General features: G+C 35.2%; 1 protein-coding gene across 1 annotated transcript; it reads left to right on the plus strand.

The window, feature by feature from the left end:
• The first annotated feature begins 302 nt into the window (after positions 1-302).
• Positions 303-12,976, plus strand: LOC113755515. The gene is made up of 3 exons (XM_027299512.1): positions 303-4,278; positions 4,943-5,185; positions 12,726-12,976. The coding sequence occupies exons 1-3, from the start codon at positions 303-305 to the stop codon at positions 12,974-12,976; spliced, it is 4,470 nt and encodes a 1,489-aa protein (XP_027155313.1).
• The last annotated feature ends 678 nt before the right edge of the window (positions 12,977-13,654 follow it).

The following is a 13,654-nucleotide window of genomic DNA, read 5'->3' on the forward strand; positions in this document are numbered from 1 at the left end:
GGTACACGAACAGGTGAATAATGGGGAGGTTTTTAGTTTGGTAGATAAGCCTAAGCCGAGGGGTACTCGGCTCCAAATCCCGAGTGACCGTGCTTTACGTTCTAAATCGAAAGTCTCCTCTAACTCATTTGCATCCTTGTCTCATGATTAATCTGCTTTTTTGGAATATTCGGGGTATCTCGCGATCCCCAAATTTTCGTAGGTTAAAACGGTTAATTGATGAGTTTTCAATTCCTTTAGTGGCTATTTGTGAGCCTAAGGCTTTACCACGCGACATTCATTTGTTTAGTGCACGCCTCAGGATGGATAGCTGGATCATGAATAACCAGGGGTCTATTTGGGTATTTTATAAAAATTCCTTTGACTGTTCTCTTGTGGGAGAATCCTCCCAGCACGTGTCTCTTAAAATCATTTCTCCGATTTTCCCAGTTCCAGTGTATTTTTCTTTTGTCCATGCAAAATGTAATGAGCAGGAGCGAGCTTTGCTGTGGTCAGCTCTGATAGCGGAAAACCTGGCGGAGCACCCTTGGATGTTGGCAGGTGATTTCAATGTTACTGTTAGCGCGGATGAAAAGAGGGGTGGATTGCCTTTTCGGGTTGACGAAGGGGTGGAGCTTAGAACGTTCATGTCGATGGCGGGTGTTTCGGATGTTGGTTTTCTGGGGTGCCCTTTCACTTGGTGTAATAATAGGGGGGGTCTGGCCCGTATCTGGAAGCGCCTGGACAGAATGTTTGTCAATCAAACGGCCTTTCTCTCTGGGGTGCAATTTCAGGTTCAACATCTAGGGAGGGAGCCTTCGGATCATGCCCCCCTTCTAATGTCTTCGTCGACGAGGCGAGATAACAAGCCTAAACCTTTTCGATTTTTGAATATTTGGACGACGAAGCTTGGGCTGTTGGATGTCATTAGGAGGAGTTGGGCAGTTCCTTGTTCTGGGCGCCCTTTGAGTCGTTTAACCGCTAAACTGAGGAATGTCAAACGGGACTTGCAAGTTTGGTCTCGTGAGCAGTTCGGTAACATTTTTGACGCGGTGAAGAGGGCGGAGGGCGAGGTAGCAGCTGCAGAGGACGCTTTTGGAAATGAGCCTTGTCAGTCGCATTGGTTGGCACTCCAGGAGGCTCGTGCTAGACTGAGAAATTCTCTGGTGAGAGAGGAAGGGTATTGGCGGCAAAAGGCAAGGGTCAAATGGCTTAAGGACGGGGACAAAAATTCTAAGTATTTCCATTCGATTGTGGCGGAGAGAAGAGCTAAGTCCATCATTCACCGAATTAAGAATGACCAGGGGGAGTGGGTATCGGATGAAGGTCAGGTGTCTGCCATGGGGGTGGAGTTCTTCAAATCCTTACTTTCGGAGGAGCCTGCCACTGGGTCATGGAGGATTTTGGATGTGATTCCTAAGGTTGTGTCCGATGTTCAAGTTGCTGATTTGGAGCGGTTTCCATCGCACGAGGAGATAAGGGAGGTGGTGTTTAACATGGATGGGGAGAGTGCGGGTGGGCCAGATGGTTTTACAGGAACTTTTTTCACCTTTGCGTGGGAGGTGGTGGGCAAGGATTTGTGCGACGCAGTGTTTAGTTTCTTTTGTGGGCATGAGTTGCCGCGGAGTGTTTCTTCGACGTGGATTGTGCTGATTCCCAAGGTAACCTCCCCGCAAGATTTTAGTCAATTTCGGCCGATAAGTCTTTGTAACTTTGTCAATAAGGTGATTTCAAAATTGTTGGCCAACCGTCTATCAAAGGTGCTGCCTGGTATTATCTCCCCGCAACAGAGTGGGTTTGTTCAGGGAAGGCAGATATCCGAAAATTTTTTATTGGCCCAGGAGTTGTTATCTGATATTCGGAAATCGAATCGTGGGGGTAACGTAGTTTTGAAGTTGGATATGGCCAAGGCCTACGACAGAGTTTCGTGGCCTTTTTTGTTACAGGTCTTGCGTAGGTTCGGGTTCGGAGAGCGGTGGATTGATATGATTTGGAGGTTGATTTCGAATGTCTGGTTCTCGGTCATGGTCAATGGTGCTCCTCAAGGTTTCTTCCATTCTAGTCGAGGGCTAAGGCAAGGGGACCCTATTTCTCCAGCTCTTTTTGTGATTGGTGCCGAGGTCCTATCTCGCCTCTTAAATTCTTTGCTTTCCTCCCCCCTCTTTTCACCGTTTAGTGTACCTCATGGATGCCCGAAGGTTACGCACCTGGCTTATGCCGATGATGTGGTTATCTTTTCAAGTGGGCTGAAGAGGTCAGTTCGTTTGGTTATGAAAGCTCTGGGAGATTACTCTTCGGTATCAGGTCAGCAGGTGAACCATCAAAAGAGTTGTTTTTTGTCCCATAGCAGGTTTCCCAGGGCGAGAAAACGTATGCTTGGAGAACTCACTGGGTTCCCCTCGCGGGAGTTTCCGGTCAAATACTTGGGTTGTCCCTTATATGTTGGGCGGAGGAAGAAAGGTTATTTTTCGGAAATTTGTGATTCCATACTAGCCAGGGTGCTATCGTGGAAGGGGAGGTTATTGTCGCACGGTGGTAGGCTGGTCCTGATCAGGAGTGTGCTATCTTCTATGCCTCTTAATATTCTTGCGGCATCCACTCCTCCCAAGGCCATCTTTGGATTACTGGAGAAGACTTTTGCTAATTTTCTCTGGGGGGCCTCCGAAGGGGGGCTGCGTTTTCACTGGATCAAATGGGAGCAGTTGTGTCAGCCATATGACAGGGGAGGTGCAGGTTTGAGGTCGTTGAGGGATGTGTTCGACGCTTTCTCGATGAAACTTTGGTGGCAGTTTAGATTGCGGAAGTCTTTATGGGCTGAGTTTTTACATTGTAAATACTGCCCGAATTTCCACCCTTGCTCTGCGGACGTCTCGCCGGGGAGTTCTTGGACTTGGAAGAGATTGATATCTATTCAGGGGGTTGCTGAGCAGCAGATTCGCTGGGTCTTGTCCAATGGATCGGCAAGTTTTTGGCATGATGATTGGTTAGGACAAGGTCCTTTATGTCGCCAGGTCGACTCTTTCCAGGAATATGCAGTATCCGATTTCGTGGAGCATGGTCGGTGGAACGTGCAGAGGCTGTGCTCTGTGCTGCCCAGCTGGTGGGTGGGGCAGATCCTGCGTGTTGAACCTCCCGCTGAGACGCATTCGGACAGAATGGTCTGGTCCCCCAGTACCTCAGGGGATTTCTCCCTATCGTCGGCCTACCAAAGTGCTCGTGAGGTTGGTAACAGGTCTTGTCTATACTCCTCGCTCTGGGGTCAGGAATTGCCGAGTAATGTGTCCTTCTTTATGCTGCGTCTGCTGGGGGCTAGATTGCCAGTGATGGATAGGTTGCAAAAGCTTGGGGTTGTCGGGCCGTCTCGCTGTTTTTGTTGTTCCTTCCCATGTCAGGAGTCTCTGGATCATATTTTCTGCACTGGGGAGGTTCCACGGCAAATCTGGGAGTCTTTTGAAGTGGTGGTGGGAGGGTTTGGGGTTTCCTCGACAATACGACATAAGGTGATTGGTTGGTGGTTGAAGCCTACTCGGAACCCGTTTCTTCAGTTTCTTTTTCGTGTGCTGCCGTCTTTGATTTGTTGGCACTTGTGGAAAATGCGGAATAAGTTTGTGTTCGAGGGTCAGAGTTTGCCTGTTGCTATAGTCAGTGATAGAATTTTTTGTGATCTGCGAGACCTATTCCAGATTAGGTTTAAGAATACTGTTTCTTCTTGCCGCGGGTGGCCGAGTTTCTTTGAATCTGTGGCTGGTTTGGCACGTCGTTATCATGTGCAAATTGTTCGTTGGCGGTGTCCGAAGCAGTCGGTGGTGAAGCTAAACTCTGACGGTTGCTCTAGAGGTAATCCTGGCATGAGTGGAGGGGGAGGCATCATTCGTAACTATGAGGGAAGGTTTCTGCTAGGGTTCTCATGTTTTTTTGGGGAGCTAACAAGTTTGCAGGCGGAATTGGAGGCGCTTCTTCATGGGATTCGGTTGGCCGTAGATCGGGGATACAGTGCTTTGCACATCGAATCAGATTCATTGGTGTTAGTTCAGATTATTCGGGGAACGGTGAGGTGTCCATGGCAGTTGCAACGAGGTTTACAGGAGGTGTTGAATGCTAAGGGGTTGTTTAGAGAGATTTCTCATTGCTTTCGGGAAGCGAATAGGCCTGCGGATAGATTGGCCAATGTGGGTGTGGACGCTGGGTTTAACTCAACATATGTTTCATTTTCTGAGTTGCCTTGCCTGGTGAGGGGTGATGTTAATCTTGATCGGTTAGGCGTTCCGAACATTCGTAGGAGTAGAGCTTCTTTAGCTTGTTAGGCAGTAGTTGGTTGCTGTCTCTCTTTGTACTCTTTTCAGTTCATAAATAAAGATTAAAGTTAAAAAAAAAAAAAAAAAAATTACCTTTAACTCTCTTTTGTTGCTCGAGATTATAGTAGTTCACTCAAAAAAATATGCATGTGCAGCCTGAAAGGCTCACAAAATGTCTAGAAATTCAAAATATTTCTTGGGACATTAGTGAATATGTCACAATTTTTTATATTTTTTGAGAACATTTCTTTTTCTCACAGTTTATGTAAAAATTTCGGCAAAGCATATAAGTAATAGTGCCTCCACGACCAATGTCATCTTATTATCATATTCTTTTTTAGATAAATATTACTATGAATTGCTAGTTAGCATTTGTTGATTGGATTTCTTTTTCTTCATTTAATAATTGGAAGATTATTCTGTTAATGATTTGTTCATTATTGGAACGTGTCTTCAAATACTAAAAAAATGAAATCAACATAAATTTTTTATTTTTTGCCTCTTCGTTTATTGGATCTTTATCATGTGAAAGAACTTAGAGAAAATTTGATCCCAATTCTTATGAATTATTGGTTTGGTACAAACCTAACCTCATTTTCAGGACATCAATAATTGAACTTTTTTTAACAAAGTATATGACTGTTTTTCAACTACTACTGATTATGTAGTAAAAGCTGAACAGGTTGTGTCTGTGATTGCTATTAACATTGAGCAACTTCAAGTTTTAGAGTTAAGAGTTGAAGGACGTCGAATTGGAATGGGGTTTGCAAAACATGGTTTGACTGCAATTCCTGAACGACTCGCAACATTGGAAGTGTTAGAAGACGACATTGATGCGGTGTCCCGTGTCGTGTTTCGCGCAACCCCTCCTACTGATTATTTGCGCCTTAGAGATGAACTTGACTTGTTGGGTCCTTAGCAACTGAAAAGGAGGATGACGAGTGTTTAGAAACTTTTGTAGTAACATTTTTTATTGATTTTGTAGTAACTATTTTGTAGTAACATCATTTAATGTGCTTTTATAAATGGACTTCAAGTTATTCCCCATACAAAAAATACAAAAAAATTCAAAAAAAAACTACTATTTCTAGTTTATTTAGCCTTAGATTAATTGACAATAAAAAGTGGCATAAATTAGCTGTTGGACCAACTACAGTATCTGTGTTTTTGCATGCTCTGTTAGTTTTAACAGATTACTTATATAACAAAATTTATTTCAATGATGTTTGTTTGAAAGGCTTACTATATCCATCATGGATAATATCATTGTTAAGTTGTGATTTGCTCTAAATCTCCCTTGATAATTTAATTATACCAAACTAATTTAGAGTGGTGTTTAAACAAGATAATTCAAAATTAGGACTTCATAATAGAATATGTGTTGTGCTTGCAATCATCAAACTGCTTCACTTTTGATTGCTAAAATATTGTTTTATGTCTATAGGTCTAGAAAGCTAAAAATTTATAATGAGGGGGAGTAAAAACTCCTGCGATAGCTTGTGATTTGTTTCAAATCTCCATTGATATTTTAATTATACCAAAAAAATTTAGAATTTGGTTTAAACAAGATAATTCAAAGTTAGGACATCATGATAGAATTATCACGATATGCACAAGATTATACAAATCGATTTTGCTATGAAATATGATCCAAACAGTAATGCAAATAGGATCGCATATTGTAATTTTAACAAAATTTGATTTTCAGAATTCAAATATTAATGAACATGTTTATGCATATTCCTTCAAATTTATGTGTAAAATTAATTAGTTTAATCTCAATTACCTTTAATTTTCTCTTGTTGTTTGAGGTTATAGCACTTCATTTAAAAAATACATATCTGTGGTTTGAAAGATTCACAAATAGTCTAGAGTTCAAATTATTTTTTGGGACGTTAGGAAATATATCATAACTTGTTATATTTTTTGAGAAATTTTCTTTTTCTTATAGTTCATATAAAAATTTCAACTAACTATAACAGTAATAATGCCTCCACGACCAATGTCGTATTATTATCACATTACTTTTTAGTAAAAATTACAATGAATTGTTTGTTGGTATTTGTTGATTGGATTACCATTTTTTCATTCATAATAAGAACATTGTTCTGTTAATGATTTGTTGATTATTGGAACATGGAACATGCCTTCAAATGCTAAATGCTAAAATATGAAATCAGTATACATCATTTATTTGTTGCCTCTTCATTTATCGGATCTTTGTTATGTCAAATTTGGTCTCCATTCTTACAAATTATTGGTTTGGTACTAACCAAACCTCTTTTTTACGAGATCAATAATTGAATTTTTTTAACATTGTATATAACTATTTTTCAGCTACTATTTCTAGTTTTTCTAACCCTAGATTTAATTGTTAGTAAAAAATGGGATATATTAGCAGTGGGGCCAACTTCAGTATTTGCTTTTTTGCATGCTCTGCAAGTTTTAGCTGATCACCTATATAACAAAATTTATTTTAATGAAATTTGTTTAAAAGACTTGCTATACCTATCATGGATAATATCATTGTTAAGTTGTAATTTGTTTTAAATCTCCCTTGATATTTTAATTATACCGAATAATTTAAGAGTGGTGTTTAAACAAGATAATCCAAAGTTAAGACATCGTGATAGAATATATGTTCTTCTTACAATGGTCAAAGTGTTTCACTTTTGATCGTTAAAATATTGTTTTATGTCTATAGGTCTAGAAAGTTAGAAAGTTATAGTAAGAGGGAGAGAAAACTCCTGCTATTCGTTTCAAATAAAAGATTTCTAGAAATTGCTGAGAATTATTAATATATGCGTACGATTTTACATAGTACAACAGTTATCAAAGTTTTACTAAATACTTGAATATGTATTAAATGCTAAAAAAGTCTCAGCATACTTCTTTTATTTTTTGACTTTTATGTTCATTATGTCTTAGCGGTATTTAGAAATTTGGCAGAAATTTGAGAAAATTAAACATAAATTCCTATGAGTTAATATTTGCGTACAAACCAAGTCTATTTTCTTGAAGGCCGTGTTTGAATTCGTTTTTCAAATATTGCTTATGGTTGCTTTTCAACTACCTTCTCTAAATTTTCTAATCTTAGATTTAGCTAATATTGAGAAGTTAGTTATACCAGCAATAGGGCAGCTGTTGTATTTGTAATTTTGCAAGCTTTACTTGTTTTAGTTCATCTCCTATATGACATAAATTATCTTAATAAAGTTGGCATAAAAATTTTGTTACATCTAGTGTAGACAATATAGTTGTAGAAACTGCTAGAAAGTACTGAGAATTATCAAGATATGCAGAAGATTCTACACATCAAATGCACTATGAAATATAATCCAAATAGTAATGCAAATATAATCATTTGGAGAAAATAATATGAGGCAACTAATGTGAACATAAAAAAAAATCACATTTTGACCATTTTAGAATAAGTGTATTGTGAGCTTAAATTGATAATATATGAACTTTAATATCAATTTGTGGATAAGCCAATCAATAAGCAATTAAAAGATCGCAATATAACAATAAGTAAATAAAAGGGAAAGAATTGCAAACCAATTAACTACACAGCTCCTCTTGAGCTTGTAGATTAATTCAAATAAGCTTCTTCAAATTGATGAATTACAATCACTCTTGCGTACAAAGGAAGGTTCACCTCCTCCTTGCCCCGAACACCACTCGGTCAAGTCAGGACGTTTTACTATCCCTCAAGACAACCCTCACAGAGCTACACTCATGAAAGATTCACTCACAAATGAAAAGCTTACAATGAACCTCACACCACTAAGACTACAAATCTTCTTTGATGAGTATTTTCTCACTAAAATCACTCTAGATCTTTTGTATCTTCAGTGTGCAAAAGTTGTTTGAAGTATTTGACCAAACACTATTTATATAGGACCAAGAAAGAGCCTCATTAAAGCTTCCAACGGATAGAAAGTAGCTGAAGAGTCAACTAGCCGTTGGAGTGTCGGACGTCCGATAGCCCTATTTTATGCATCCGACAGCAGGCAGTGAGTTTCAGAGATTTTCTTCAATTCTTTCGGACGTCCGGTGCAAGCTCTTTGTGCGTCCGACAGCAAACAAACAGATTTGAGAAATTATCTTGTTTGTATCGGACGTCCGGTAGAGACATATTCAACGTCCGATAGTTTCGTCGACTTCGAAGGATCATATCGGACGTCCGAAGCATGCGTCCGAAGTTGTGCAATGATTATCGGACGTCCGATCCTGACTTCTTGAGCGTCCGACAGCTTCAGCATACTTTGTCATCTTTCAATTGTACTTGATCTTTGGAACTAATTTGCTTCATAACTGAATAGATCTTTTAAGAGACATTCGTAACATCCATTTGTTTTGTAAACATCAAAAGATAGGGATCAAGATCAACAGTAATTTTAACAAAATTTGATATTCAGAATTAGTATATATTAATGAACATTTTTTATGCATATTCGTTCAACTTATTTGTAAAATTAATTAATTTAATCTCAATTACCTTTACGTTTGTCTTGTTGCTTGATGTTATAGCACTTCACTCAATAAATACACATGTGCTGCCTGAAAGGTTCACAAAAGGTTCAGAAAGTCAAATTATTTTTTGGGACATAAGCGAATATGTCACAATTTGTTATATTTTTTCAGAGCTTTTTTTTCCCCATTGTTTACGTAAAAAAGTTGAATAAGTATATCAGTAATAGTGCCTCCACGACCAATGTCGTCCTATTATCACATCCTTTTTAGGTAAATATTACTACGAATTGGCAGTTGGTATTTTTTGAGTGAATTTCCTTTTCTTTATTTGATAATTGAAAGATTGTTCTATTAGTGATTTGTTGATTATTGGAACATGTCTTTAAATGCTAAAAAATGAAATCAGTATACATTTTTTTATTTTTTGCCTCTTCGCTTATTGGATCTCTATCATGTCTAAGAATTTGAAGAAATTTTGAGAAAATTTGATCCCAAGTCTTATGAATTTGATCCCGAGCCTCTTTTTCATGAGATCAATAATTGAATTTATTTTTTCGACATTATATATGACTATATTTCAACTATTATTTCTAATTTTTCTACCCTTAGATTTTATTGACAATAAAAAGTGGGATATATTAATTGTAAGGTCAACTATAGTATTTGTATTTTTGTATGCTCTGATAGTTTTGATTGATCTCTTATATAACAAATTTCATTTTAATAAAATTTGTTTAAAAGGCTTGCTATATCAATCATGGACAATATCATTGTTAGGCTGTGATTTGATTTAAATCTCCATTGATATTTTAATTATGCCAAACAACCTTAGAGTAGTGTTTAAACAAATAATCCAAAGTTAGGACATTATGATAGAATATATGTTCTGCATGCAACGGTCAAACTATTTCACTTTTGATCATTTTAATATTGGTGTATGTCCATAGGTCTGGAAAGTTAATTTTAATTTGAGAATTGTAATTTTTATAAAATTTAATATTTTGATTTAGAATATTAATGAACGTTTTTATGCATATTCTTTCAAGTTATTCGTAAAATTAATTAGCTTAATCTCAATTACATTTAACTTTCTCTTGTTGCTCATCATTATATCACTTTACTCAAAAAATAATGATGTACATCTTGAAAGCTTCACAAAAAATCTAGAGATTCAAATTTCTACTAAAAATTTTTCTTTTCCTTTTCGTTTCGTTGTTTATGGTTATAGGATTTTTTAAATATATATATATATATATATAGTCAGTTGAAAATTTCACAAGAAACCCGACGATTCAAATTGCTTGTTGGGATCTTGGTGAATCTGTAATACTCTATTACTTTTTTTTAAATTCTTCTTGTTCTCATTGTCCGTCTAAAAACTTATGCTAGGCATATCAATAATGATGGTTACGCGATCAATGTCATCTTGCTATCACATTCTTTTCGAGGTAACTATTTATATGACTTACTGATGGCATTTGCTGATTGTATTTTTTTTCTTCTTATGGCAATTAAAAATTTTTTCAACTGGTGGGTTGGAGATAGTTCATAAAAGATTTGCTGAATACTTGAACATGACTTGAATAATTGTTACATTATAACCTACTTCAAATCTCTCGATATTTTTATTATCCTAAACAACTTCAGAGTAACGTCCATGCAAAATAATTTTAAGTTAGTACAACATCACTACGTATACATTCTACTTGCATTGATCAAAACTATTTAGCTATTTATTGTTGAAATATAGTTCTAAGTTCATAGGTTCATGAAGTTAAAAAATTATGGCAACAGTGTGCAGGACTCTTAGTTTCATGTAAAAAAATTCTAGAAGTCACTAAGGATTATTAGGATATGCATAAGGTTGTACTACCGATTTCGCTTTGGAATATGATTTAAAGAGTAATGAAACATGATCATTTGGAGAAGCCAATATGAGGCAAATGATATAGAAATAAAGAATAATATTCTATCCCTTTTGAATTAAGTGTACTGTGAAGTTGAAATTGATGATATATGGACTTTCATATTAATTTGAAAATTTTGTATTTAACTAAATTTGATATGGTAAATTATAATATTGATAAACTTACTTTTCAAATATTTTCAACCAGTTGTAAAACTAATGTAGTAACCTTTCTTTATGTTGCTTGTGATTAGAGAGCTTTACTGAAAAAATGCAGATGCAAAGACTAAAAATTTCACAATAAATCCAAAGATTTAAATTGCTTATTGAAATTTTTACAAATTTGTAGAGATCTGTTATGTTTTTTAAAACATTTCTTTTTTTCATGATCATCATAAAAATTTATGTTAAATGCATCAGTAATGATGCGTGACCGATCAATATCATATTGTTATCATATTCTCTGTTGTCATAACTATCAATATAAATTGTTTTAAAATGCAAAAAAAAAAATCGACATACTTCTTTTATATTTTTTTACTCTTATATTTATTATGATTTAGCGGTGTTTGGAAATTTAACAGAACCTTTGAGAAAATTTAATCCAAATCCCATGAGTTAACATTTGAATACAAAACAAGACTCTCTTTCATAGAGCCTGTGTTTAAATTCATTTTTTAAAATTTGCGTATAGTTGTCTTTCAACTACCATCTCTAAATTCTCTAGTACTAGATTTAACTAATTTTGAGAAACCTTTCATTCCATCGGTGTAGATATATTAGTTGTGGGACCAAATACAGTATTTATATTTTTGCATGCTCTGCTAGTTTTAGTTGATCAATTATAAAACAAAATTCATTTTACTGAAATTTGTTTAAAAGGCTTGTTATATCCATCATGGACAATATCATTGTTAGGTTGTGATTTATTTTAAATCTCTCTTGATATTTTAACTACCCAAAACAACTTTAGAGTGAAGTTTAAACAAAATAATCCAAACTTAGGATAACCTGACAGAATATATATTCTGCTTGCATGCTCTACTTGTTTTAACTCATCTTTTATATAACATAAATCATCTCAATAAAGTTGGTTTCAAAAAAGTTGTTGAATCCAGCATAGACAATATCATTATTAAGTTGTGAAACTGTTGAGAACTATTGAGATATGTACAAGATTATACACATTGATTTCGCTGTGAAATCTGATCCAGATGGTAATTCAAATAGAATCACTTGGAAAAAGCAATATGAGGCGATTGATGCGAACATATAAAAATCATGTTCTATTTTGATAAAGTTCATAGGGATATCATGTTCTATCCATTTTAGACTAAGTGTATTGTGAGGTTGAAATTGATAATATATGAACTTTAATATCAATTTGTGGATTATAAACAAAATATGATATTCAGAATTAGAATATTAATGAACCTTTTTTTATGCATATTCCTTCAACTTGTTTATAAAATTAATTAGTTTAATCTCAATTACCTTTAACTCTCTTTTGTTGCTCGAGATTATAGTAGTTCACTCAAAAAAATATGCATGTGCAGCCTGAAAGGCTCACAAAATGTCTAGAAATTCAAAATATTTCTTGGGACATTAGTGAATATGTCACAATTTTTTATATTTTTTGAGAACATTTCTTTTTCTCACAGTTTATGTAAAAATTTCGGCAAAGCATATAAGTAATAGTGCCTCCACGACCAATGTCATCTTATTATCATATTCTTTTTTAGATAAATATTACTATGAATTGCTAGTTAGCATTTGTTGATTGGATTTCTTTTTCTTCATTTAATAATTGGAAGATTATTCTGTTAATGATTTGTTCATTATTGGAACGTGTCTTCAAATACTAAAAAAATGAAATCAACATAAATTTTTTATTTTTTGCCTCTTCGTTTATTGGATCTTTATCATGTGAAAGAACTTAGAGAAAATTTGATCCCAATTCTTATGAATTATTGGTTTGGTACAAACCTAACCTCATTTTCAGGACATCAATAATTGAACTTTTTTTAACAAAGTATATGACTGTTTTTCAACTACTACTGATTATGTAGTAAAAGCTGAACAGGTTGTGTCTGTGATTGCTATTAACATTGAGCAACTTCAAGTTTTAGAGTTAAGAGTTGAAGGACGTCGAATTGGAATGGGGTTTGCAAAACATGGTTTGACTGCAATTCTTGAACGACTCGCAACATTGGAAGTGTTAGAAGACGACATTGATGCGGTGTCCCGTGTCGTGTTTCGCGCAACCCCTCCTACTGATTGTTTGCGCCTTAGAGATGAACTTGACTTGTTGGGTCCTTAGCAACTGAAAAGGAGGATGACGAGTGTTTAGAAACTTTTGTAGTAACATTTTTTATTGATTTTGTAGTAACTATTTTGTAGTAACATCATTTAATGTGCTTTTATAAATGGACTTCAAGTTATTCCCCATACAAAAAATACAAAAAAATTCAAAAAAAAACTACTATTTCTAGTTTATTTAGCCTTAGATTAATTGACAATAAAAAGTGGCATAAATTAGCTGTTGGACCAACTACAGTATCTGTGTTTTTGCATGCTCTGTTAGTTTTAACAGATTACTTATATAACAAAATTTATTTCAATGATGTTTGTTTGAAAGGCTTACTATATCCATCATGGATAATATCATTGTTAAGTTGTGATTTGCTCTAAATCTCCCTTGATAATTTAATTATACCAAACTAATTTAGAGTGGTGTTTAAACAAGATAATTCAAAATTAGGACTTCATAATAGAATATGTGTTGTGCTTGCAATCATCAAACTGCTTCACTTTTGATTGCTAAAATATTGTTTTATGTCTATAGGTCTAGAAAGCTAAAAATTTATAATGAGGGGGAGTAAAAACTCCTGCGATAGCTTGTGATTTGTTTCAAATCTCCATTGATATTTTAATTATACCAAAAAAATTTAGAATTTGGTTTAAACAAGATAATTCAAAGTTAGGACATCATGATAGA

Source organism: Coffea eugenioides, unplaced genomic scaffold (genome assembly GCF_003713205.1).
Source record: "Coffea eugenioides isolate CCC68of unplaced genomic scaffold, Ceug_1.0 ScVebR1_1553;HRSCAF=2420, whole genome shotgun sequence".
NCBI classification, from domain to species: Eukaryota; Viridiplantae; Streptophyta; class Magnoliopsida; order Gentianales; family Rubiaceae; genus Coffea; species Coffea eugenioides.